At 42.0% G+C, this 26,799-nt stretch overlaps 1 protein-coding gene and 1 long non-coding RNA gene across 9 annotated transcripts in view; one reads left to right on the top strand and one right to left on the bottom strand.

Annotated features, from left to right (window-relative positions):
* Positions 1-11,538, top strand: part of LOC129529134 (uncharacterized) — a 37,622-nt gene extending 26,084 nt beyond the window's left edge. For both annotated transcript variants that reach the window (XR_008674558.2, XR_008674560.2), the window contains one exon: positions 7,361-11,538. This is a non-coding gene — a long non-coding RNA (uncharacterized lncRNA). The remainder of the gene's footprint in view (positions 1-7,360) is intronic.
* DISC1 (DISC1 scaffold protein) overlaps positions 1-26,799 on the bottom strand; it is a 415,293-nt gene that overhangs the window by 219,448 nt on the left and 169,046 nt on the right. For 4 of the 7 annotated variants that reach the window (XM_055373011.2, XM_063707818.1, XM_063707816.1 and 1 more), the window contains exons 7-9: positions 26,473-26,527; positions 21,327-21,429; positions 3,148-3,336 (exon numbers count right to left, since the gene is read on the bottom strand). In XM_055373011.2, the coding sequence (XP_055228986.2) occupies positions 3,148-3,336; positions 21,327-21,429; positions 26,473-26,527 (347 nt within the window). Of the gene's footprint in view, positions 1-2,271; positions 2,599-3,147; positions 3,337-8,328; positions 8,406-21,326; positions 21,430-26,472; positions 26,528-26,799 lie in introns of those variants that run through there. The other 3 variants (XR_008674555.2, XM_055373017.2, XM_019031899.4) reach the window with 3 other exon arrangements.

The following is a 26,799-nucleotide window of genomic DNA, read 5'->3' as shown; positions in this document are numbered from 1 at the left end:
TTCTTTAAATAAACACACACATTGGAATCCACAATAATTAAATGTTTATAGTTAATTTCCATAAATATTCAAGGCTTGGAAGATAGATTTAGCTTTTCCTTCTATTTCACTGCACTTAACATTGCTCCAAATTCAAATGTGTTATCCTGAAGTCTCAAGAACAGCTGACAGGACTTAAAGCACACTTCTTTATCATCTCTTTATAGAGATTGTGTCTTGGCAACAAAAGCCAATGGATTCGGTGATGAGATCTGTCTCCCTTTGCCCTTGAGTACCTTAGCATATTTCAGTTCCTTTTCTATCACCGTATTGTTCTATTGCTGACACTCCAAACTGAATATCCAACTCAGACAACTCAAGCACCTTCCAAGAAAGACAAACTTATCACTACCCTCATTAATTTGGAAAATGAATAAAGAAGCAGAAGATTCAAGGTCCAGATCTGCAATCTAAAATGCAGGAAGAGAGGACTCATTCATGTGTCATTTTAACATCTGGCCCCAGTAAATGAACAAATATTGATGGTATAGTATATTTACTATTTTAAAAGACATCATGCTGGACACCAAAGCAGTACAGTGAAACCTAAGAACAATGTTCTGACCTCGGTGGACTCACAATCTAGCCAGAGACACAAGATACAATGATATTTTAAGTGATGCATGCAGCAAATTCATCTCAGGTGCATCATTAGAGATACACTTCACATCATTAAAAGGTCTCTGTATGAGAGACACTGCTAATTGTTCCCTAAGACTGCAAATCTCCCCTTTTGCTACGGAAACAGAATTCATCACTTTAGTGGGGCACATTGCTGCCCAGGGTAAGGACAGCTCCCAGCCCCTCTTGCAAGTAGCTGTTACCATATAACAAGGTTAAGGTCACAGGGATGTGGCCGTAGCAGAGATGTGTGCAGATTTCTAAAAGCGTACGTAAAGGTGATAGATGAGCTCTCTTCCTTCTTTGTTTTTTTTCTGACTGGACTTGGACATGCATGTGGCTGGGTCAGCCAGGTTGGACTGAATGGCACATGTTGTGGGGCAGAGAAGAACAAGATAGAAGAGTCTGGGTTCCTGACAAGCAGGGTGGCTTGATCATCCATGAGTTGCCTTTTTCCCCTGAACGCTGCATTCCACAACTATTGTTGGAAATCAAAATCTTTTTTAAGAATACTACATATTGCTCATTTCTTAAATGGTTTCATTCTCTAAGGCTAAAAAGAGTCATGGTACATGCATGCATATGTGTATGTGCATAAGTACACTCTCCTTTGTACTTCCTCTACATTTAAACTTGAACACAAAGCTCCCTCTGAATTTTTAACCCTCAAAATACAAAAAAAGCTGAATATGGACTTTGCCCCAGTTTTATCACATTTTAATAAATAAAAGCTTCAATATATTCAGGAATTCATTATTTATTTGTTTCCCACACTCTCAACCCTAGATTATTAATTTGGTTCACCTAAAGCCAACTCACCTCAAATTGGTTAAAAAAAAATTAAGCACGTGTAAATCAATATATAGGAAAAGGGTGGCTGATCCAGCAAAATCCAAGTGTAAAAACATAAAGAGAGGCTTCACAACAGTAATGAGCCATCTGCAATTTAGAATCATCCATGGTAACAATCTCTCATTCCATTTGTTTATGTTTTATTCATCATTGTGAAAATACTTAGTGAAGTGACAATGATGAGATTCAAAAATACTGCATGGTTCTTTTTTTAAAAAGAGATATTAATGGCTTTCAGGGGCTCAACTATTCAAATGAAAATATTGCTGGACTAAATTTGCTCAAATTTGTTCACTTCCTCTTCATTCTTGGATATAATATATTCTTCATTTTATGACAAAAAAACTATGTGGTGAAAACATGAGAAATTCCGTAGTTTCCATCGTTTATACATTTAAAAAATCAATAGCAGAAACCTACTTCAAATGTACAGTCCTCATTCCTATCATGACAGAGTAAACCAGGCTGTGGTGTCTTGGGTGAGCGTGTTGTCATTCCCTAGTACTATAGTTATTTAGCCTCAAACGTACTGTCTCTAGTTACATATATGGCAAAAACAAGGCTTGACCTTTAAGAATGAAAAGAAAAAAAGATAAGTACTGACCTGTTAAGCCAACTTCAGGGTATTCATTACAAAGAAGACAGACTAACTACTGAACATACTCTTTGATTCTAATATCTCTATGAAGAAACCTCTCTCTACACAAATTGACAGACATTTTAAAAGAAAATTTATTCATCCCAAATTGATGCACTTAACTTCAGCTAGCTGATTTTATATTTCTCAATCTAGCTTATAAATACTACTCTTCATTTACTTCAATTTACGGAATATTTACAAAAGCCCTATTTCAAATCTGGTTCCTATCAGCCCCGTTATTTCTTATTTCTTCTTAAATAAGCATACTTTGTAAAATATAGCCATTTATTCATATATATATTTCTTTCGTTTTAGTAAATGACATTTATTTAGGAACCATTTTTTAAGAAATCAGTTTTTACCATCTCAATTTGCACTGAACCAGCGTCTTCTGAGACCATCCATCTGGGTGCAAATCTCAGAGTAAGCTCAGTTACTCTTAACAACTGGAAAAGGAAAGAACACAGGAACACTTGAACTCCTCTGACAAGCAGACACTTTGGCTAAGGCAGCATTCACATCTTCTACATCATCCTTCCTGGGGAAAGAAGCTCTCAGAAAAGTCCACACATAGAAGAGCCACTTTATGGTCTTCCCTCAATTTTCTCAGATCAGCCTGATTTAGTCTATGATTGTGCAGACTAGGAGACGGAGCCAAGGGACAAAAGGAAGATAATTGTCACACAAAGAAAATGCTCAAGACCTTGCTAAGGGAGAGACTGCTCTAAATAATAACAAGGCTATTAGCAAACACAGGTTGAGACGGGGAACAGAAAAAGAAAAGATGTCACATGTGAATATGAAAACAAAAGCTGACAAGTAATTCCATTCAGTTTGCCAAGGCACCTGCCAAAAATGTCCCCAAGGAAAAGGGCCATGTGTTCCATGACGCTCTTCACAGTGACGTTCACATAAGGCACACAACATTCTGCCTGGCCACAAAACACAACAAATATCATCAATATCTTGCCGGGGAACAGTTGTGCACTACCTACCATAGGCAGTCTCCTGGTGCTCCACTTCTCTTCTCAGTCTGTCGTAATCTTCTTTAACACTTCCCAGCTTTCTGACATTCCTGGAACTCAACACCAACAGCTTGCTGAGGAGTCCCTCCAGCCCTTCTCTCTCTGATGTTAATGATCTAATCTCCTCGGTGAGGTCTTTAGCCGTACAGAAATGGTTTCCTACAGCACATTGTGGGAGAGAAGGAGGGAAAACAAGCTTTACAGCATCCACACACATGGAAGATCTAGCAGCAGCTAATGTACATTCACAGCATGGGCAAAGAAACTGCACTTTGAGATTATGTACAATTTCCTTAGCAGTCCTTTGGGGAAAGAACCTGGAAAAATATTGCTCTCCTTAAACTGGAAAAATCACCGTCTTTTTTATCACCTTATTCTTGTTATGTCCATTTTAGGAGTTCCATTGGTGAAGCCATCTCCCGTAAAGTATGATGACACAAAAATGTCCCAGTGGAATCCAGAGAAACCACAATGTGTCACTCCATTCCAATAATATACAAATGTCAAAGAGATGACATATTATAGCAGTGTGGAAGGGGACTGGGCCATATAATCAGAGTTGACCTTAATTAAATTCCTCCCCTGTTACTCAAATTGTGTGACCTGGAGCAAGAAAATTAGCACATCTGGGGCAAATTTCTTATAAAATATAATTGCAATAACACCTGACTCATAGGTAGTTACAAGAATAAACAAGAAATTCTGTAAAGCACTGAGAAAAATATATGATAAATTAAATGTAGCAAGATTGCAGGATACAAGGTCAATATACAAAAATCAATCTTATGTCTAAATAACAAAAAACTAGAAGATGATTTTTTAAAAAATACAATTTACAAAATATTTTAAATCTCATAATACTGAGGGATACCTTCTTTAAATATGTGCAAGAGCTCTACAGTGAAAACTATTTTTCAAAAACTGCTGAGACAAATTAAAGACAAATAATTTAAATGATACACTGTATACATACACTGGAAGTTCAATATTGGTAAGATTTCAATTTTCCCCACATTGATTCAGTGATTTAATATAATTCCAATCAAAATGTTATGAGGTTCTTTTGCAGAAATTTATGTGCTTATTCTAAAACGTCTAAGAGTGAGCTGGGTGTGGTGGCTCACACCTGTAATCCCAGCATTTTGGGAGGCTGAGATGGTGGGTCCCTTGAGGTCAGGTGTTCAAGACCAGCCTGGCCAACATGGCGAAACCCTATCTCTACTAAAAACATAAAAATTAGTCTGGCACAGTGGTAAGCACCTGTAATCCCAGCTACTCAAGAGGCTGAGGCAGGAGAATCACTTAAACCCAGGAGGTGTAGGTTGCAGCGAGCTGAGATCCTGCCACTGCACTCCAGCTTGAGCAACAGAGTGAGACTTCATATCTAAACAAATAAATAAAATCTAGAAGAATGAGCCCATGAGTTTGAGGCTGTAGTGCACTATGATTGCACTTTTGAACAGGCACTACACTCTTGTCTGGGCAACATAGCAAGGCCCCACCTCAAAGAAGGAGAGGGAGAAAGAAGAAGAAGGAGGAGGAGGAGGAGAAAGAGGGAGGGAGGGAAGGAAGGAGAAGACGAAGAAGAATGAAGAAGAATAGGAAGAAAGAAGAAGAAGGAAGAGGAGGAGGAGGATGACCAAAGCAATCCTTAAAAAGTGAGTCTTGGTTTCAAGACTAATGCTAAAGCCACTATAAATCAAGGTAATATGGCATTGAATATACATAGACAAACAGATCGATGGAATAGAATAAACAGTCCAGGAGTGGATTTGCACATATACAGCCAACCAAAGTGCCAAAGCAAGTCAATGAGGAAAAGAAAGTATTTTCAATAAATGGTGCTGGAACAACTAGCTATCTACATGGAAAAAATATTAACCTTGATTCATACCTCAAACCACACAAAAATTTAATTAAAGGTGAATCACAGGCCTACATGTAAAAGTTAAAACTATAAAGCTTCTACAAAAAAAATAAATGAATATTTGATTGACTTTGGAGTAGGCAAGAACTTCAGATAAGATACAGAAAACACTATTTTAAAAAGGATAAATGGGCTTTATCAAAATTAAAAACTTCTCCTCATCAAAAGACACAACTAAAAAATGAGACGACAAGTCACAGACTTGGAGAAAATCACTGCATTATGTTTAACTGACAAGGAATTGAATACTACAACTTGACGATTAAAACACAAATGGTGCCATTGAAAAATGGTCAAATGACTTAACAGGCATTTTACAAAGTAGACGCACAAATGGCTAATAAGCATATGAAAAAACATTTGACATCGTTAATCATTAAAAGAAAAATTAAAACCATAAATATTCCACTACAAGCCCACTCAAATGTTTCAAATTAACTCAACTAAAAATGTCAACATTCACAAGGGTATGGAGCAACTGGAACTCTCACGCATGTAAAATGGTCCCTTCAAGAAAAGTTCTGCCAGTTTCTCATAAAGTTCAATGTATACCTACCCTTTAATCCAACAATTCTACTTCCAGGCATTTACACAAAAGAAATGAAAACACGTCATCAAAAATATTTGCACTCAAATAAATGTTCACAGTGTCTTATGCCTGAGAGCCAGCCCCATACTGGAAGCAACCTAAATGTCCATCAGCAGGAAGATGCAAAAATAATACTATAGCTATGCAATGAAAGACTACTCAGCAATAAAAAGAAACAAACTCGTCATACATGCAGCAACATGTATGTGTCTTTTTCTTTCTTTCTTTCTTTTTTTTTTGAGACAGAGTTTTGTTCTTGTTGCCCAGGCTGGAGTGCAGTGGTATGATCTCGGCTCACTGCAACCTCCGCCTTCCAGTTTCAAACGATTCTCCTGCCTCAGCCTCCCAAGTAGCTAGGATTACAAGTGCCCACCACCACGCCCAGTTAATTTTTGTGTTTTTTAGTAGAGACGGGGTTTCACCATGTTGGCCAGGCTGTTCTCAAACTCCTGACCTCGTGATCCACCCACCTCAGCCTTCCAAAGTGCTGGGATTACAGGCGTGAGCCACCGCGCCCAGCCAACATGTACGTTTCTTTAGAAAAGATGCAAAAGAGTAGTGCCACATGATTCCATTAAGTTCTAGAACAGCCAAAATTAATCCATGGTAGAAGATATCAGAACAGAGGAGGGACGATGATGACTGGGACAAGACAGGGTGTTGTTTCTTGAGTGATGAAACTGTTCTATCTCTTGGTAGGGCTGTTCATAACACAGGTGTCAAAATTCAAGAACTGTAAACACTTAAGACCTGTGCATTCCACTGAATATAAACCATACCTCAATTAAAAAGAGGGAAAATTAAGAAATTTTTAAGCATGAACATTGAACAATAAATAAATATATAACATTAATGAGTGTCCCATAAATTAGTGTTAATTAGAAAACCCCACTGTGTTTTCTAAGAATTTATAGTAACCACAATCACAATGATAGCTACAAACTTTCTCACCTTTAAATGTCATCACAACTTTAGCAAACAGGTTATATCTTATATTATTATTATTATTATTATTATTATTTTACATCTTAACATCTCTGAAACAGGGATGTGTCCTACAATCACCATCAGCCAGGAAGTAGTCAGGATGCAGTGGTTATAACTGGATTGTTTTCCCTGGCCTGGCTGACCATCTGCAACCCCCTGGTGTTTCAATGTACAAACTATTTTAGGACCATCTGCGTACTGGCTGTTGCCTGAAAATCTTGTGTTGATGTGGATTTGTAAGACTGGGAAAGCACCAGCATTCAAAACTTGAAGAAAGGTGTTAGCAGTTTGGCAGACAATCCTACAGAAAACACTTTATTCTTGGGGGAGAAAAAGTTGCCTCCCAACAACTTCAATGGTTCACAGGATGATGATGTGTGAGGAAACACAAACCTCGACAACGTTGAGTCCAAATGTGTTTCAGAAGACTCAGAATGAAGAAGAAGATGCCAAGGAAAACCTTAACCAATTTATTTTCCTTTTTAATGAGTGATATGTGATTTTTCAAAAGCCTAAATACATCTAAAAGAGCTATATCAGTTAAGTATAAGATAAAAATTCTAAACCATAGAAAGCACTGTTACTGCTTAATTGACAGCAATTTTTCTTTCTTTGTAATATATAAAATAATGGGTGCTTTTTATGTTCACTGAAATTCATATTGTTATCTCTTTTTACAGCTGGGAAAGCGGAAATCTGGAGAACTAAAATATCTTGCTGAAGATCACAATGCAGTAAAGCATAGGGCAAGTTTCCAACTCGAACATCACCCCAGAACACTTCCTTTTAAACATAAATTATGTTGCTAACTTTTTTATTGTTACTTAGCAGGCAGATTTCAAACTGATACAAATGTTGAAAATGATACGAAATGTCTTCCCACCTTAAAGGCATTCTGAAACCTAGCGCGTAACATCTGTCACTGAAGTCCATAGTTTCCAATGCCATGATTGGATAAAGACCCTATTGAGACTCATGTGTTTGTCTCTCACTGTTTTAAGCAACATAACAAACACAAAAGAGAACAAGTACTGCTCTTGCTCTCCAGGAAGTTACCATAAAATAAAGGGGATAAGGTGCCTTCCAAAGAAAAAGCAAATACTAGGAGAGGTCAGAGGAGAAGAGAGATTATTCCAGAAGGAGAGACTGAGGCAGATTTCAGGAGGGAAGAATATAAGAGTCCCAAAAGAAGAAACAGGAACCCAGGTTAGAGAGCAATGGGCAAGGGGTAGGAGGTGAGACTAAACTCACAGGGAAGTTGCTTCAAAACAATAGTGCCCCAAATGCCAAGCTGATGGGTTGGACCCATTTAGGAAAAACCCACAAAGTCCACAGGAGAGCAGACTGCACTTCCATGAGCTTCAAGCTGTAAACAGTAACCTCAAATAAAACTTTTCCCGGATCAGTAATTTCCATCCTGAACAATGGCCAAGTCAAGGAAGCTGAGGATCGAGCCCCCTACCGCATGCCACAAAGAACCTCAAGGGACCCCACGCTCTGGGGAGCTCGCAGGAGGACCAGCACAGAGGTGTGACTGCGTTGGGGCAGGGTGGCCACATGTACAATGTTGTACCTTCCAATGTTCCTCCTTAGGCTGTGCTTATGAAGTCCCAACATGTCTTCTGGGCTGTGTTTTCAACCAAGAGAGTTAATAAAAGGTGGGATGGGCACCAACTATGCCTCCAGAGACACCAGGCAGAATATGCCACAGTGTGCCATGTCCTCCTGCAAACAGTCAGAAAGAAAAGATCTCTAAAAGCAAATTGGAAGAGACTATATATACAGAGCGAGTGCCGGTACAAAAGTTTTGCTGCAAATACACCCTCTAATCCCTTGCAACCCATTGCAAGCTCTAGAGACCAGTGCCCTTGGTAAAACATAGGAGAGATCATTAATTAAAGCCTGGGCCCTTTCTTTGATCCTGAGGAATAAGGCTTGGGAAAATGCACAGTGATAAAAGTGAACATTTTAAAAGAGCAGAATGAGTGTGAATTCCCAAAGAGACCATTCATATCAAAACCCAAGCCATGAGAAAATGCTACAATGCCCTTGATTAATACTTCATAGGCATTTTGACCTCAGATCTAATCCCATGAGGCTTAGACCAAGACCTTGCTTGATGCAGACCTCTCTGACTGCTGAAATTGGTCAGGAGCTCAGTGATGAAAATTTGGAAAGTCAATGCTGATACCTGAAGAAAGTCCCATCAGAGATCTGTGACCTGAATCTTCATAACTTTCACAGGCCCTTTCTAAATGCCAAGGAGGATGTGTGTGGAGAAGAATATGCCACCTATGGCATCCCAATATACCTGTGCCCGCCTGCTCTTCAACAAGGGAATGAAACCTGGGTATTCTCATAGGTTTTTTAAAGCACTTGTCAACATATTTTATTCCGCAAATAACACAATTTAAAATTCAGCTAGAATTTGCCATTTTCTGTCAGGGTTGTGCATTTCTTCCAGTCACCATGACTTCCTGAGATAGCCAAAACACAAAATTTAAATTGTGTTTAAATTAAATAAACACAATTTATGCTGAAGCTGACTTTACCCACTCTGTTCCAACATTACTTATCCTCAGCATCTCTGAATTCAAATATCAGCCAGGTGTGGTGGCTCATACCTATTAAGCCCAGCACTTTGGCAAGCCAAGATGGGATGGTTGCTTGAGGAGTTGGAGACCAGCCTGGGCAACATAGCAAGACCCCCATCTCTACAAAAAAATTAAAAAATTAGACAGGCATGGTGGTATGCACCTTTAGTCCTAGCTACTTGGGAGGCTGAGGTGAGAAGATCACTTGAGCCCAGGAGCTTGAGGTGGCAGTGAGTCATGATCATACCACTGCACTCTAGCCTGAGCAACAGAGCAAGACCCCATCCCTTAAAAAAAAAATACCTGCCCTCTGTACTTCATAGCACCTGGGGCATTTTGAACAGTTCTTCCTTCACCTGAGGTCATTATTTGAGAATCCAATTTTAGAGATTACAATGCTCTCATTACTTGGATTGTATCATTTAATCTTCCCAACAATCCAGGAAGGGGAGTCTCTTAATGATTATCCTTGATTTCCAGTTAAAAAATCTAGACCCAGAGGTAACCTTGTGAAGGTCACAAAGTTTCAGAGTTCTAAGATCCCATGCGAGACTGCTGAACTTGAACTTGTTTCTTCTGATCTCATGTCAATAAGTGACTTAGTCAATACCTGGGTAGAAAACATCACTAAAGTGAGAGAGCACATGGTGAGGGGGATGAATCCTGTGCCCACATGGTCCCTTTCACCTGCCCAATCCTCAGGCCTCTCACCTGGGGTACCCCTCACACACATGGCACTTTCCTGAACTCATGGACATTTCAGTTTGTAACGATCCTCCTAAGATTATCTACTTTCACCTATCCACATTTGAACTATACTTCTTTAGTGGAAAAAAAGAAATAAAGCCAGTGCTGAGAATGATCAAACTCCAGAAATAGTAGAGTGCTGTATAATTTGTCTTGCGTGACACCAGATCTTTCAAGGAACTGCAAGCTCAAGTGCGCAGTTAAGCAAGATCAAGATCTACCTTTGTCTTTCAGAGCCTTCCCTTGGCAAGGTCAAGGATATCCGCGGTGAGCCTGGGCTGGCTGAACCAAAGGGCAATGGAGGCAGCCAGGAAGCCCCAGCCAACTGCTCCCCTCCCCAACCCCCCTCTCCCTGGAGGTTCCTTCAGCTAGAATTTGCCATTTTCTGTCAGGGTTGTGCATTTCTTCCAGTCACCATGACTTCCTGAGACATCCAAAAGCATTTGCTGTGAGCAGAGCCCCATGGCTGGCTTTGCACATCAAACATTTCAGACAGCCATATATTTCATAGCATACAAGGGGAAGATAACACTGGACACACAGAACTTTCCAACAGCTTGAGAAAATGTGGTGCCTGGTGACTGACTAAATATACAATCGGACAACAGCCAGGCCATAGCAAAAGATGGAACTCTGATCCACAAGGTGCAGCAACTTTCCCAGAAAACAATACCCTTACCCACAAAAAGCAACCCCGGAAGCCGGCCTGCTCTAAATCAGACCTGCTGGAAGCCAAATGGCTCTCTAGTAACTATCCAGGAAGCTAAATAATAACTTCTGTAACAATTGGCCCAAACTGTTCAGGACTGGATTAATAACTGATGGCTTCCCTAATTTTTGTCCCCAATTCCAACTTAGGACCCACCAGAGAAAGCCAAATATGCTCCCCTGACCAAGCACACAGGATGTTCGCTTCTAGTGAGCCGCCTGCAGCTCCCCCGCATCGATAACCTCCAATCGGGGCACACCTGAAGCCTTCGCCTTTTTCCACTATAAAGCTCTCCCACTCGTCTGCCCACCTTTGAGTCTCTGCCAAATTGCAAATGATGGTGTCTGACTCCCTTGCTGTAGCAAGCTCTGCATAATAGCTTTTGCTTATTCTCTTTGGGTAGGTCTTCATTTCTTTTCACACCAGATAGGCATCATCTTTGAAAACATCTTTATTGGGTCTCTTGTCTCCCTCCTGCAGCCACTGATCTAAATCATAGACTTTTTTAGAAAGAGGGAAAATAGTAAAGAAAGAAAGCGATTGAGTTGATGCTCCCAGCCACTGTCTGTACCCTGAATTTTGTTTTTCTGCCATATGTCATGTGGCCTCTCCTGGACCATCGTCACTGTTTCTCCTGCTTCCCTGCAGCTGCAGACACAGGAGTGCTGTGTAGGTCTGGCCTTGAGCACCCACCCACCCCAGTACAGAGCCAGCCCCTGCTGTTCTGAATCAGTGCAGTGACCACTTAGAACACAGTGCCCATGCCTCTGTGATCTGAACTGCTCTTTCCAGTTCCATACAATGTTAAGAACCCACTTAAGAATGTTTTAATCATTCAGTAGTTTTTCGTGGTATATAATAAAAAAGTGATTTAAATACAATCTATTTTATTTTAGATTATATCATTAGGGGTTATTTTACAAAGTTACCTTTAAATACTATTGTAAATAAAATTAATAACAAATAAGCAAAATTCTTACTTTTCCTTGTTTGACAACTGACATGGTCAATTTAATTTCCTTTAAATTAATTATGTAAGAAAAGGATATTTCCTCAAGGAAATTTAAAATGATATATATTTCTTGGTTGGGTGCCAAATATTCATTCAGAAGATGGAAATTTAAATCCTTGTTTCTAATTTAAGGAAAAAACTACTTTCATTATTGGATGTGTGAAATTCACCCATTTTGTGTTTATCTAGAAAATCTAGTTTATTGTCTAAATGTTCTTATTTTCCCCAAAAGCATCAGTTAGGAGAGAAGATTTCAAGCTGCCATTCAAATACAATTGTGTGCAATGAATACACTTTGGGTATAGATAGTTTTTATTCTCTATAAATGAAATGCCAAATTGGATAGAACCATCCTTTTTTTTTTCCAAAAAAAAAGGCTTTTGGAGTATCAGAGATATCCTCTTATGTTATTTTAAAATAATAATTATTTGAGCTGTTTGCTTCTTGGAAGCAGATAACAAGGGGGCAGGTGAGACAAAAAAAAATATATATCCAAACTGAGGTGAGACCAAAGATGGCCAATCTAATAACCAGGCAGACGTCTCTGCCTGTCCTGGGAAGATTCCCTCACCAGGCTCCCTCACTGGCCAGAGGAGCCCACTTGTTGGGCTGCCAACTGGTTCCTATAAATTCTAAGGCAATTAGAATCATGTGGTGACTGTAACGGGAATGACACAGCTGCCCAGGCATTAGAAGGAAACCACACCCAACGGCTCAAGCCAGCAGCGAGAGATAAAAACTTAGAGGCATCTCTCCTGACTAGCAGACTGGGCTCCCTGCTTCCCCACTGCTTCCTTTAAACAGGCCATTCACATATTTGCCTGAAAATTTACAGTGACCCAGACCCTACTCCCTATACACACTGCCAGTTGCCATGTGCCTTGTTTCTCTCTCTCTGCATGATGCTTCATTCCTATCTGGAGTGGCCCAGGGACAAAGGACTGCCCTCCCGACTCTCTGTGCCCTCCCTGCCCAGGATCCGAAAATTACACTTTTTGAATTTGTTTCCTACTGTGGTGTATATTGCCTTTGCACCTTCCATCTGAAGAACCAGGGGATGCCCCAGGCCAGGTTTTATCTGGGATGCCCAAGAGAGCACAAGGTTTGGCTCCCAGCACCAGAGCAATGGGCAGGGGGGCATAAACTGAACACAGGAAAGGCAAGAGCCACAAAGACATATAAACAAGTTTCCCAGGCGAGGAGCCCCTGGTCACAGGTCAGACAACTAGGCATTGGGCCATCTACCAGATAAAAGAAGCATCCTATGAAAGGCACGCAGTAAATACCATGTCCATCTCCCCCTTCATTTCCCCTTAGGGCAGTTTGCTAGCTGCTCTGGGACTGGAACCTCAGTTTAGCTGGGGTCTCTCAGAACAGACAGCTAGATGAATTAAACAAGGAAGTCTCTCAGCCTCAGGCACATCTTCCAGGACAAGAGGAAGGCCAGGGGAGAGTAAGATCAGCGATCCTACAAGATGTGCTTCCAGGCCAAGGCCAGGTTGCAGTTGCAGCTACTTAGCCATGGTGCACGGTGGGCCTGGAGCTTCTGGGTTTGCAAAGGTGTGACTCAAGAGTCCATCTGCCAGCAGTGAGCAGGGCAGGGCAGCTCTCCTCTCACTGGTACAGTGGTTCTAGCCCTCACAGGACATTAAAACCACCTGGAAAGTGTTTATGAAGGTTCCCATATTCAGGAACAATCCCTAGAGATTCTGACCAAAGGAATTTGGTGCTGCCTGGGTATCAGTATTTTTAAATTTCCCCAGATGATCCTAACATGCAGTCTGAGTGAAAAACCCAAGTTTGATGGCTACAGGAATTTACAGCTTCTCTGAAACATACAGGGAATAATACCAGGGCCATACACTGGAAGTCCTTCTGTCGGGAATGCAAAGAAAAAAGAAAAAGATGGCCAACATCTACCATTTTAAAGGGATTCCAGCAAGCATATTATTAAATGTAGGGCTGCCTCTGGCATCTGGAAGCAGCTTGGGTGCCCTGGATATAATTCTCTTTTAAAAGTTTTTTTCACAGCTTTTATAGACCACTTAAGACTGGCCTTCATCTTGTGCCAAAATAGCAGGGCTGTGTTTGTTTAGCTTCAAGATTTTCAGGTCCAATTGATTAAAAAAGGTGAGTGAGAAGCCTGCCAACACACAATGAGGCTGTCACCCAGGCAGCTGCTGCTGCTGGCTTCCAGCATCCAGAAGCTGGAACATCAGCCAGCTCCAATCACCTGACAGAGGATGGATCCTATGAGAAGGAGGACCGGGGCTTAAAACCAGACGTACCCACTGAAGTCAGGGCAGGAGACAAAAATCCTAGCAAGTGAATGAGGTATGAAAACAACAGATTCTAGGGATCAGCAACCAATGAATGAGGGTCCATTTTTTGAAAAACAAATACTTCTACTGGTTGTCTTTTTAGTGCCAGGCATTAAACAAAGTGGAAGAAAAAAATTGGAGGGTGACTCAACAGATGGACCAGATCAATAATGAGGGGTAATTTGAGCAGGACAAGGCTGGAGCTGGAAGTGCAGGCAGGATGCCAGCATCAGAGCAGCCAGGCATCAGAGAGCCAGCCTTGACTACTCGCCGGGCCTCAGGGGCTGAGCCTTTGTCCCAGGGCAAGGGAGTGGCCAGAGCTTGGCTGGCCCCATTCCAGATGAGGACTGTGATACCAGTCAGGTCAACGAGCACCGATAGAGGTAGGGCCCAATATAGGACCGTGTCTCACAATGGTGCAGACCCGCAGTCCAACACACAGGAAGGATGCTTGTTGCTAAGTCTTAGACACGGGAACTGGAGGAGGGTTGAGGGCCCCCAGCAGTGGGAAGGCAGGCATGGCATGCAGACGGTGGACGTGGACTCAAGACACCAACTCTCATCGCTACAGGTCCGTGGTTTGGAAAGTCCCAGCACCATTCCAGAGAAGGAAACAGGCCCAGGTTTCTGATGGGGATGGGTAGTAGCCACAGAGCACAAGACAGCCGCACCCACCACACACTTGCTGTAGTGCCACACTCTCGGCCCTAGAGGGCACGGATGCTTTCCCTTCGCTCTGCCCCAGGGCCAGGGCCAAAGCCATCAAGTCCTGGGCAGAGGGCGGGAGCGTTCAGTGAGAGCAGCAGAGGTTAAAGAGCTGCTCTTTTTTGAGATCTTTGCTCTCACTTCCTTTCCAGGCAGCCAGTTCAGCAAGGTGGGTCTGGGGCTGCCTCCTGGGAGAAGAGGCCTTTCACCCTCGAACCCTGCAGGACCTCAGTTTGTCCCAGGGCAAACCTCCTACATTGGGCAGTTAGGTCAGACCTGCTTCAGGCCTTGGAAGACTCTCTTCTCCTTGGCTTCTCTTACTGCACTGGATCCAGCCAGGACACTGATCAGACCTCCAGGGCCCAGGTTAACAATATGTGGCCCAGCTCTGGGAGAGAAGCCATCAGGTCTCCCAGGCTTTTGAACTTGGAGCTGAAAACCAAACAAAAAAATGAATCCACCCCATTGACAAGTGGCCCAGCCTAGTTGGCCAGTCAGGAGACTGCACAGGCACTGAGGCCAAAGCTGCCTTGGATTAAGAGGTATGGATGCCACCGCTGCCCTTTTACTACAGGTACACTCGCCGGGAACCTGTAGCACTGAGTGACACCTGATCAGAGAGTCACCCACTGGCTGGGTCTCCCCCAACTCAGATGCATGGCTAACAATCGCTAGCTAAGCATGTATTCACTCTGTGGAAAGCCACGTCACGTTCATATATTTATTATCTCATGTATTAATATACTGATGTACCACATTATTCTAATTCACTACCTCACTTAATTCTTACAACAACCTAATGTGATAGGCAATATTATTATTAGCTCCATTTTACAAATGAAGAAACAAGACCTGAAAAGGTTAAACAACTTGCCCAAGATCATTCAGCCAAGTCATGATAAAGCTGCACTTGAACACACACTTCTCAGATTCCAAAGCCCAAGTTTCTCTCTACTAACTGTATGGCCCCTGCACTCAAAAACTGAGAAATCTCTCTGCCCTGGTGAGTTTCTTCCTCTACATCAGTATGCATAGAGCTCAGGGCTGTACTTTCCTTCTCTAGTGATATGGTTTGGATCTGTGTCCCCATCCAAGTCTCATGTTGAAATGTAATCCTCAGTGCTGGAGGTGGGACCCAGTGGAAGGTGATTGGATCATAGGGGCAGTTTCTCATTAATGATTTAGCACCATCCCTCTTGTTGCGATAGTGAGTTATCACAAGGTCTGGCTACTTAAAAGTGTGTGGCACCTCCCCCACCCCCCTCCTCCTGCTCTGGCCATGTGAAGTGCTGGTTTCCCCTTCACCTTCCGCCATGATTGTAAGTTTCCTGAGGCCTCTCCAGAAGCCAAGCAGAAGCTGCCATGCTTCCTGTACAATTTGCAGAATCATAAGCCAATTAAACCTCCTTTCTTTATAAATTACCCAGCCTCAGGTATTTCTTTACAGCAGTGTGAGAACGGACTGATATGTCTAAGAAGGACAGTAACAACAGAATCCACTTTTGCTATCGGCTTTAAACCAAACTATCCTCTGCTGAACAGGAAAATTGAAACAGAAATAGAGAATGGAAAAAAAAGAGGTGACTAAAACACATTTAAGGTGTGTACAGTGAAAAGGGAGAGAAACAATGGGCTTTCTAAATTACTTTTCTTAATGTGTATTACACCACACTCAACTGGATATATTAATATCATCATGGTTCTTCCAAAAATCAATAATTACCTATCTGTAGTAGATTTCCTATACTAGCCTATTTTTCTTCCTTTTTTCATTTCTAACATCCTAGTTAATTCCATGGCTCCCAAGCTGTTACCACATCCATCCCTCTGTGTACAACATGGCCGGATTACGCTTCCTAAAGTCTGGTTTTAATCATGTCACTACTCCGCTAAAACATTGTAATGGCTCCCTAAAATGCTCTTATCCTTAGCCTACAATTCAGAGCTCTGTGTATCCTGGTCCTAACCAACTCTGAAGAGCTACCACAATACTAATCCTATACCTGGGCCAATCTAGACTACTCTTCCTCCTGAAGAAATAGCTGAGCTTTTCCTCCATATTCAGCCCAGGCATATCTAGCTCCATTCCACTGTGGCCAGTGGGAGAACACAGCTATCAAAAAAGAAGAGACATTGAGCCAGGAGCTCATGCCTATAATCCCGTGACTCCAGAGGCTAAGGCTAAGGATGGCTTGAGCCTAGGAATTCAAGGCTGTAGTCAACTATGATCTCACCTCTGCACTCCAGCCTGGGTAACAGAGCAACACCTTGCCTCAAAAAAAAAAAAAAAAAAGGAAGGAGGATCTTGTCCTGTTCTCTACTGCATCCTCAGTACCTAGAACCAGATCTGACACTTCCTAGATGCTCCATGATATTTTTCTTTTCAGTAAATAAATGGAACAGGCCATTTCCTCTGACTGAAAAGCTCTCTGTCCAGGTCTTCAGTTCTCAAAATCCTTCTGTCTCAATAAATACTGTGGCACTTTTTAGAGCATGGCACTGAAACTCTTTGACACACCTCTATAACGTTGAGACTTGTTATAGTGGCCCTTCCCTTGAATCAGCACACCAGGAATGCCGGACCAATAAAACACAATGGAAGTAACACTGCAGTGGTTATAAAAATATGCCCACCAAATTCTTTAATACTCCTCCTTTGGGGTAAAACCAGTTTCCTTCCCCTTGCCTGTGGGCTGAACTGAACTTAGTGACTTGCTTCTAGTCACTAAGCAGAAGTGATGCTGTGTGACTTTGAAGGCTAAGTCCTAACAAGACACTGTGGCTTTTTTTTTTTTTTTTTTTTTTTTTTTTTTGAGAGGGAGTCTTGCTCTGTCACCCAGGCTGGAGTGCAGTAGCGCGATATAGTAAAGCTCACCGCAAGCTCCGCCTCCCAGGTTCATGCCATTATCCTGCCTCAGCCTCCCGAGTAGATGGGACTACAGGCACCCGCCACGACGCCTAGCCAATTTTTTGTATTTTTAGTAGAGGCGGGGTTTCACCATGTTAGCCAGGATGGTCTTGATCTCCTGACCTCGTGATCCGCCCACCTCGGCCTCCCAAAGTGCTGGGATTATTGGCGTGAGCCACCGCGCCCGGCATCTGTGGCTTCTGTCTTATTTGCTCTCTCTCCCTCAGATCACTGGCTCTGAGGAAATCAGCTGCTATGTTGCAAGAGGTCTTATGGCACAGCTCTTGTGGCAAGGAACTGAAGCCGTCTGTTAACAACACATGCATGAGTTTGGAAGCAGATCTTTCAGCCCCAGCCAAGCCTTTAGATGACTGCAGCTCCAAAGTGTGTCTTAACAGCGACCTTATGAGACCCTGAGTCAGAGCCACCCAGCTAAGTCACTCTGGACTCCTGTCTCTCAGAGACTGTGAGAGATAAAGGTTTATTGTTTCAAGCTATGAAGTTTGAGGAGCCACTTATTACACATTAATAGAGATGCATACCAGTTTCTGAATTCAGACCTTAAGAATAAGAAATTTCCATTTCCTTTCTCTTGGGACACTTGCTCTTGGAACCTAGCAGCCATGTTGTAAGGAAGCCAAGCTGCCTATAGAGAGGCCCACATAGAGAGCACTCAATAGCCAGACCATATGTATGCACCATTTTGGGTGTGGATTCTCCTGCCCCAGTTGAGCCACCCTAGCTGTCCCTGCCAAGCCCTGCCCAAATTGTATTTCCATGGGCAAAATAAATAACTGGTAACATTTTAAGTCACTACGTCTTAAAGTGACTTATTTTTTATTAGGCAGCAGTAGATAATGAAAATAGATTTTGGTATCTGGATATGGGATACTATTGTAACAAAATCCTAAAATTGAGGCTTTGGTTTTAGGACTTGGTAGTAGGCAGAAGCCTCATGGGCCTCAGTGAAGGATAAAAAAAAGTAAGAAAAATATATCAGAAACTAGAAAAAAAAAGATCCTTGTAGTGGCAAAAAAGTCACTCAGTTACCAACTGAGGCAATATAAAAAAGAGTCCCTAATAATTGTAGTTAGATATCCAAGGAGATTTCCAGGCAGAATACAGAAGTGCCCACTGACCTCCTGTCAATGCCTGTGATGAAATGCAAGAGAAGAGAGATGAATTAAAGAATAAACTGTTACATGTAAAGGAGCTAGATCTGGCCAGGTTTGAAAATGAAACTAATTTCTTATTCCTACTCTCTGCAAATGGCAAATAATTCTCAAATTAAGAAAGGACCTCAGGCCATAGATCAAAGTCAGGATGGATGTATTAGCCCTTTCTCACACTACTATAAAGATACCACCTGAGACTGGGTAATTTATAAAGAAAATAGATTTAGTTGACTCACAGTTCCCCATGGCTAGGAAGGCCTCAGGAAACTTACAATCATGGCGAAAGGCAAGTGGAAAGCAAGGCACCTTCTTCACAAGGTGGCAAGAAGAATGAATGCAGGAAGAACTACCAAACACTTGTTAAACCATCAGATCTCATGATAACTCACTCACTATCATGAGAACAGCATGGGGGAAACCGCCCTCATGATCCAAACACTTCCCACCAGGTCCCTCCCTTGAATGTGGGGATTACAATTTGAGATGAGATTTGGGTGGGGACACAGAGCCAAACCATATCAATCAGTCTGCAAATCTAAGCAAATCATAGAAACTTGAAGACAGACAAAAGACCCCCTAAGAATCTTAAGGACCTCCCTTAAGATCCTCTCCATTCAGGGCGGATCACGAGGTCAGGAGATCGAGACCATCCTGGCTAACACAGTGAAACCCCGTCTCTACTAAAAATACAAAAAAATTAGCCAGGCATGGTGGCGGGTGCCTGTAGTCCCAGCTACTTGGGAGGCTGAGGCAGGAGAATGGTATGAACCCGGGAGGCAGAGCTTGCAGTGAGCCGAGATCACGCCATTGCACTCTAGCCTGGGCGACTGAACAAGACTCTGACTCAAAAAAAAAAAAAAAACTCAAGATCCTCTCCTTTCAATAGGGCTTTTAAGAATCTTACCTAATGGAGTGAGGGTTTGCCCATTCTGAAGGTATTGAAATAGGAAGAAACAGAAATAGCATTATACGCAGGAGTTGCAAACAAATGTTGACCACCTTATCACTAGTATCACCCATGGGGACAGCCCATTGACTGAAAGGTCGGTCCACCAAAGAGCATACAGAGCAACCAGAAAATAGTGAGGTCAAAAGGTCAGTTACCAGGAGGGTTAATTCAGGTCATCCTTCAGCAGATCAGGCCTCACCAATTTTCTCAGCTGACCAAAGAGCTAAAACAGGAAACCCGCGCCATACGCAATATACCATCTTAGGCATTTTCCCTGGAGTCTGAAGAGAGATTGTTCACATTGGAGTGAGGCTATCTCTGCTGCCTGAATTATACATTTCTTCCCTTGGGCTTAATACAGACTCATCCACCTGTATTCCTGGGAAAGATATATTGATTAAGAAAGGCAAAAACCCTAACTCAGAAGCAAGACTGTGTTCAATCTTCTTTTTTTTTTCTCTCAGCAAATGGGCCCATAATTTCAAGTAAATGGCATGTGAAGCTGTTAAGAGCCAAGCCCCACATTTGCGCTGCCATGTTCTACTGGTTGTAAATAATACGTGTGACTGCACCAGGGACCAAATTGCTCATTAGCTGCCAACATTAGTTGTTTAATGATCTGAGGAGCAGAAGCTGCCAATTATTGTATTCCTTCTTAAAATACCATTTAAAACCCATACATGTAATTATTATAACTTTTTGTTAAATTTTTATGATTCTTTTGAAGCTGATGAGCTCTGGGTCCATTCAACCTATAAAACTCAGAGAACTTTTTGAAGCTGTCATTACATAACTGGGTTAAAAATCCATATATAATACACCGAGAGAGGGCCTGGACTTTAGCCCCAGATCTGCCACTACTTAGCTAATTGAGTGACCTTAACCAAAGGTCACATCCCGCAGCCTCAACCTCCCCATCAGTCCATTCGGATCACGGTCTCTCTCCCATCTACCTAATATAGCAATTGTGAAAATAAAATAACAAATCCAGAGGAGTGTTTGAAAGCACTAATGATAGGATAAGATACTGTTTTCAGAGACTCTTGATTTCAAGCTACTAATTAATGGAAAAATAAATTCCTTAATAACTGCCAGAGTAAGAGGGAGCATAATCCTTTGAGGATTCGCCAAGTTTCTATGACTAGATTTTCAAACTGAGGACATCAATTTGTCTCATGCTACCATCCTTCCCTCTATAGGAAGGGTCTGATCACACCTAATAATCCTCATTCAGAATTTACAGATACACAATGCTACATACACATCTGCTAGAATCATATGGCACACAGAGTACATTTAGTCTCTAAACTCTTCAAGAAACAGGAACTAGAAGTCCCAAATACGGTACTCACTTAAACAACTTGTGCTATATTATGTGCATATTAGTGAAACTTCCCAGAAAAGCTTTCAGATGTCTGAGAATGACATAATAACAGTGGAATGTTCATCGAGGACAAAACACGATGCGCTGGTAGCTGTCATTATTTTAGTTGGATAGCTTCAACGTCTCCTACACTGCCAGTTACCTGATATGGCATGCATTTTGGCTTCAAGCAAGGCTGGTAGTTGGGTTTCAACATCGTTAACTTTCTTCCTCAGGGTGCTGCAGAATTTCTCACTCATACACACCTAGGGGGAGAGAAATGACCAGGAATCATCATTTATTCAGCTAAAAATCAGAAGGCAGTGGAACAGCCAGGTCAGAGATTTCTGGGTTTGTAAGTAATTAAAAGGGGTGATGAAAAGTAATTGGAAGCCAATGTTCAAAAAGCAAGCAATGGAAAAAGAAAGACAAAGAAGAGAGGGAGAAAGGGAGGAAGGGAAGAAGGGAGGAAGGGAAGAAGGGAGGAAGGGAGGAAGGGAGGAAGGGAGGAAGAGAGGAAGGGAGGAAGGGAGGTAGGAAGGAAGGAAGAAGGGAAGGAGGGAGAGAGGGAAGGAGAGTGAGAAATAAGGAAGGAAGGAAGGGAAGGAGGATGGGAAAAAAGAAGGGAGGGAGGGAAGAAGGGAGAGAGGAAGGGAGAAGGAAGAAAGAGGGGAGGAAGAAATAGGAAAAAAGGGAGGGAGGGAAGGAAGGAAGAAAGGAGGGAGGGAGGGAGGGAAGGAGGGAAGGGGAAGGGAAGGGAAGGGAAGGAAAGAGAAGGGAAGGAGGGAGGGAAATGTAGGAAAAAGAACAAAAATAAAGTGAGCAATGGCATATTCCAAGCATATGCCCATCATCACCCCACATCCAATTACAAAACTGATAGGAGCTAACAGAGAGCAACCACAAGCTAACATAATTGCATCACTCCTGCCTCCTGCCTTCTCCAGGCCTCTGCCGAATCCTCCTGTCTGCATCACTTTTGTAGTCCCAGGTGGTTTGGCTCACTCATACCCTTCCAGACTGCTCAGTCGCTGCCTGGGAGGAAAGGCCTTACTGATTACCCACCCAAAATAGCAACCTCCCTTGGCCCTCCCTCTGCTTGATGTTTTTCCACAGCTTCCTCTCAGATGATACACCATGTAATTCTATTCCTTTGTTTCCACATTGTCTCTCTGCTGGGATACGAGCTCTACGTGAGCAGGGACTTTGCTCTGTGCCTGGCACATAGTACGCAGTGAATAAAGATATGGCCATTGAGATGAAGGTCAAAGCTGCAAGCTAAATTTAATTACTAGTATTAATAGACACTGTTTAGGGAAACTTTGAAGGCAGATAGATACTCGCTGGCAAGTCAGATTTGAAAAATAGACAAGTAACTCTCAATGAGGTTTGAGAGTTTTATCATGTATTTTCCCATGACATTCCAAACACATCCTACAGTTTTTTTCCTTGGTTTTTCAAAAATAGCAAAAATCTTAAATCTTAATTTCTTTTTCCAAATGTCTTTAGGTTATCTTTTATTTTGTTGGAGGCTAAAACATCACATTATTTTCCTTTTTTGAACCCTTTCAACAGTCTCAAGACTTTTCATATGCCAATGTTATATAGACTCAGATTAATGAGCTACCTACAAAAATTTAATTTCCCAGAAGAATCTAGGGTTTGTTGGACACCATCAACTTTAAATGTTTTCTTATATCAGTTTGAATTGAGATTATTTTTAGAGTCAAAGCAGACCTCATCCATCCTGCCTAAAATACTCCACTGTTTCTCTCATGGACTTCCATATGTTCTATTCAGTGGCTGTAATTTTCCAACATCTTTTTTATAAAAATCATTCTCTGGATGAAGATGACAGTTTGGTAGCCTCTAAACCAAAGCATGCACTGGTGATGTTGGGCATCCGCATGTCCAAAGTAATTAATTCCGAGACCCTTTCAACAGTCTTGAGACTTTTCAGAGTTAAAAGGAAGATATCCCTTCCCCCAGCACCAAGTCTTAGTTTGGCTCAAACCAGATGACTGGCACATCCCATCCTATCCATTTAATAATGTCATCTGAGGTCTGAGGGAATTTCCATTAACTCTGTAATACCAGCCATAATTCTTATGTCTCATCCAGTCTATGTCAAATATTTCTGATTTTAGTGAACAGTATCTGTTAATCATAATTGAGTCAGTTTCTCCTTTGTTGAGCAAATCTATCTTTCAAGCTGTCAATATTAATACTAAACAACCTTTCTGAATCTTCTTATTAAATTGCAATGTTCATTCTTTCAGGCTCTGCTGGATGTAATCTAATATCTACCAATCTCCAGATATCCCATTTATTTCCAACTGTTTCTTCCATCTCATTTATCCCTTAATTACTTTTGGTTTGGGTAACCCATAAGAGTTTAAGAAATGTAATGAGTGCAAGGAAGGTTTCATTTCTTTCTGAGACAGGAATCTAAAGAATATCAGGTAGGGGTGTGTGTGTGTGTGTGTGTGTGTGTGTGGTGTGTGTCTAACACACTAGAGAAAGAAACCTATGTCAAGCTGAGACCTTGGTCTCAGCTCATGGTCACTGGTCAATCTAAAGTACAGAGAAAGGTGTTTTGTGTGACTGGACAGTTTTGTTTTAATTCTCTGTGGACTAATATAGGCCCCTGCCCACAACACACACACACATTCATGTCTGTGCACACACACCTATCCACCTCTGCACACACACATACACATCCCCAGAAAACCTGTGTATCCTTTTTATTTACAAATAAAATTGGACACCAAGGAACTCATTATCAAATGGGGCTTTTATGTTTACATTTTAAAATCAAAGATGTGAGTTCCTTAATTTTATGGAAAAGCGAAGTAATTATAAAGTTTTATAAATGTAGTAGAGAAGGTATGTGCAATGGTTGGAGATGTTTTTTTCCCCCCAGAATTCATAGGTTGAAAGTCTAACTCCCAAGGTGATGGCATTAGGAGGTGGGGCCTTTGGGAGGTGATCAGGTCATGAAGGTGGGGCCCCCATGAAGGGGATTAGTACCCTTATAAAGAAGCCCCAGAGACCCCGCCTTGCCCTCTTTCTTCCATGCAGGAATACGACAAGAAGTCAATCGTCTGCAGCCTGGAAGAGGGCCTCTCACCAGAACTTAGCCATGCTGGAACCCTAACCCCAGACTTCCAGGCTTCAAAGTGATGGGAATTAAATTTCTGTTGTTTATAAGCCACCCCGTCTACAGTACTTTGTTATAGCAACTCAAATGGAGTAGGACTGTATGCAAACAAAACAAACCATTTTTGATATTTGGGAAAATCTAAGATCTTTAATAGTAGTTGGAAATTTTCAGCAAATCCTAATATTGGGTACATATCAGCATATGTGTGTATCCACAATATACAGTGTCATACACACACCCATATAAGCACCATCTGCATTATATAATAGGCACACCTGTATCCTCAACGTTGGTGTACAGATGCATTCATATTACCCATACAGTATGTTCTGAAGATACTCAATAAACTCAGACCCAAGACAGTCCTCCCATCTTTTAATTCTACATAGAAATCAGGACGCACCTGATAAACAGTAGAAAATGTAAGAGAGGCCAGGTGTGGTGGCTCTTGCCTGCAATCCCAGTTTTGACACACTGAGGCAGGAGGATCGCTTGAGCTCAGAAGTTCAAGACCAGCCTGGGCAACCTAGCAAGACCTCATCTCTACTAAAAATCAAACAAATTTAGCTGGGCAAGGTAGCATATGTCTGTAGTCCCAGCTACTTGGGAGGCTGAGGCAGGAGGATTACCTGAGCCCGGGAGATCAAGGCTGAGTGAGCTATGATCATGCCATTACACTCCAGCCTGGGTGAAAGAACCTTTGGGTGAGCAGAGCAGAAGTCAAGCATTTCTGGGTCCCTGGTTCCGATGCTGTCTTACGGGCACCACTTGTTCCTAACAGGAAGCTCTCTTTGTACACAAGTTATAATTACCCATCAAACCTGTGGCTCTGTGACCTTTAGCAAAATCACTGGGTGTTGTTTTCAGAAATAAATTAGATACAGAAACGGAGAAAATGCACAGAGTAACTCCAGACATTTTTGCCAACATCACATCCCTGATTCTGGCTTAGCTGCGGTGATCCCTTGGCATGTTTCCTGATCTAGGGTCCAAGACTTTCTTTCTCTGGGCACAGAGACCGGAAGAGAGTCCTTCCAGGCCAACAGGCTCTCAGCTGCGTTGCTCTCTGCTCAGCAAGCTGTCCTTTTTACATTTTGACCATGGTACAACCACCCCTCGTTCCCAGACCAACTGCAAATAATGAATGATTCATACCCAGTTCTCTGCCACAACATTTAGTCATAATTCACAGAGTAATTGATCCTGTTTCTCAGTCTGTCAATAACTTGGCCAGGTATAAATACATATGAGAAGGGCTTTTGTTTTGTAAACTGTGGTTATCCTAACTAATGAGGACATTGACTATTTAATTGACTGTGCTCTCAGGGAATAATGAAGACGTATTCTGTCTGTACACAAACCAAGGTCTTGCTATGGCCGTATAAACGATGGATAAAGTAGGCAAATGATTGTCAAGCCAACTGAAAAGCTTTAAAGAACAAAAAAACAGTCACCAACTGTTCCATTTGTGAGGAAACCAGACATTGCCCTCCTGGGAAGAAAAGTAATTAATTTCTCAAATTACTACCATCCTGAAAGCATTTTTTTTTCTTTGAGATGGAGCCTCGCTCTGTCTCCCAGGCTGGAATGCAATGGCGCAATCTCGGCTCACTGCAACCTCAACCACCCGGGTTAAAGCAATTCTCCTACCTCAGCCTCCTGAGTAGCTGGGATTACAGGCACCCTCCACCACACCCAGCTAATTTTTGTATTTTCAGGAGAGACAGGGTTTCACAATGTTGGTCAGGCTCGTCTCAAACTTCTGACCTCAGGTGATCCGCCCACCTCGGCCTCCCAAAGTGCTGGGATTACAGGTGTGAGCCACCGCACCGAGCCCCGAATGCATCTTTAAGCAAAGGCTTTCAATATGCATAGTGGCAGTCCTTTTTCAGTCCCTAAATTGACAGCTCCTTTTGTAGCAAAGGCCAAACCAGTCCATTTCTGGGGTGTCCACAAGTCAAGACCTCCACTATGACAGAAGCACTCTCTCCTGGCTCTTTTAACTCATCATTGGGCCTGCAAAATGGCTTGACAAAGTCTACATTTTTTTTTGCAGAAGCCAGGTATACTAAGATCTAGATGTAAAATCAAGTCAAAGGAAAACTTCATAGGCTTCTTTGGAAAATGGGAATATAAAGGTACTTACCTTAGTAGTGATTTCTTTAAGTGACAAGTTGAGGGATTTTATTCTTTCCTGGAGGCTGGAAGAATTAAAAAGAGGAGATTGGTCTTCTTGGTAACACAATTCAATACCACTACAGTTAGGAACACTGCAAAAAGTGAACCTTCCACTGGTCTGATGGACGAAGAAGTGCAGGAGGAAAGATGATGCCAAATTGGCTCCATTTGACTACGGAATAAATATGGTGCTAGGAAACAGACCTTTCCTCCCTTATTATGCCTTACTAAAGCTAGTATTACAATTTTATCATGCCCAGAGTGTACATCTACTGATAACGGGAAGAACAGCCAA

Source organism: Gorilla gorilla, chromosome 1, assembly GCF_029281585.2.
Source record: "Gorilla gorilla gorilla isolate KB3781 chromosome 1, NHGRI_mGorGor1-v2.1_pri, whole genome shotgun sequence".
Classification (NCBI taxonomy): domain Eukaryota; kingdom Metazoa; phylum Chordata; class Mammalia; order Primates; family Hominidae; genus Gorilla; species Gorilla gorilla.
This window is presented reverse-complemented; position numbering and strand designations above follow the sequence as displayed.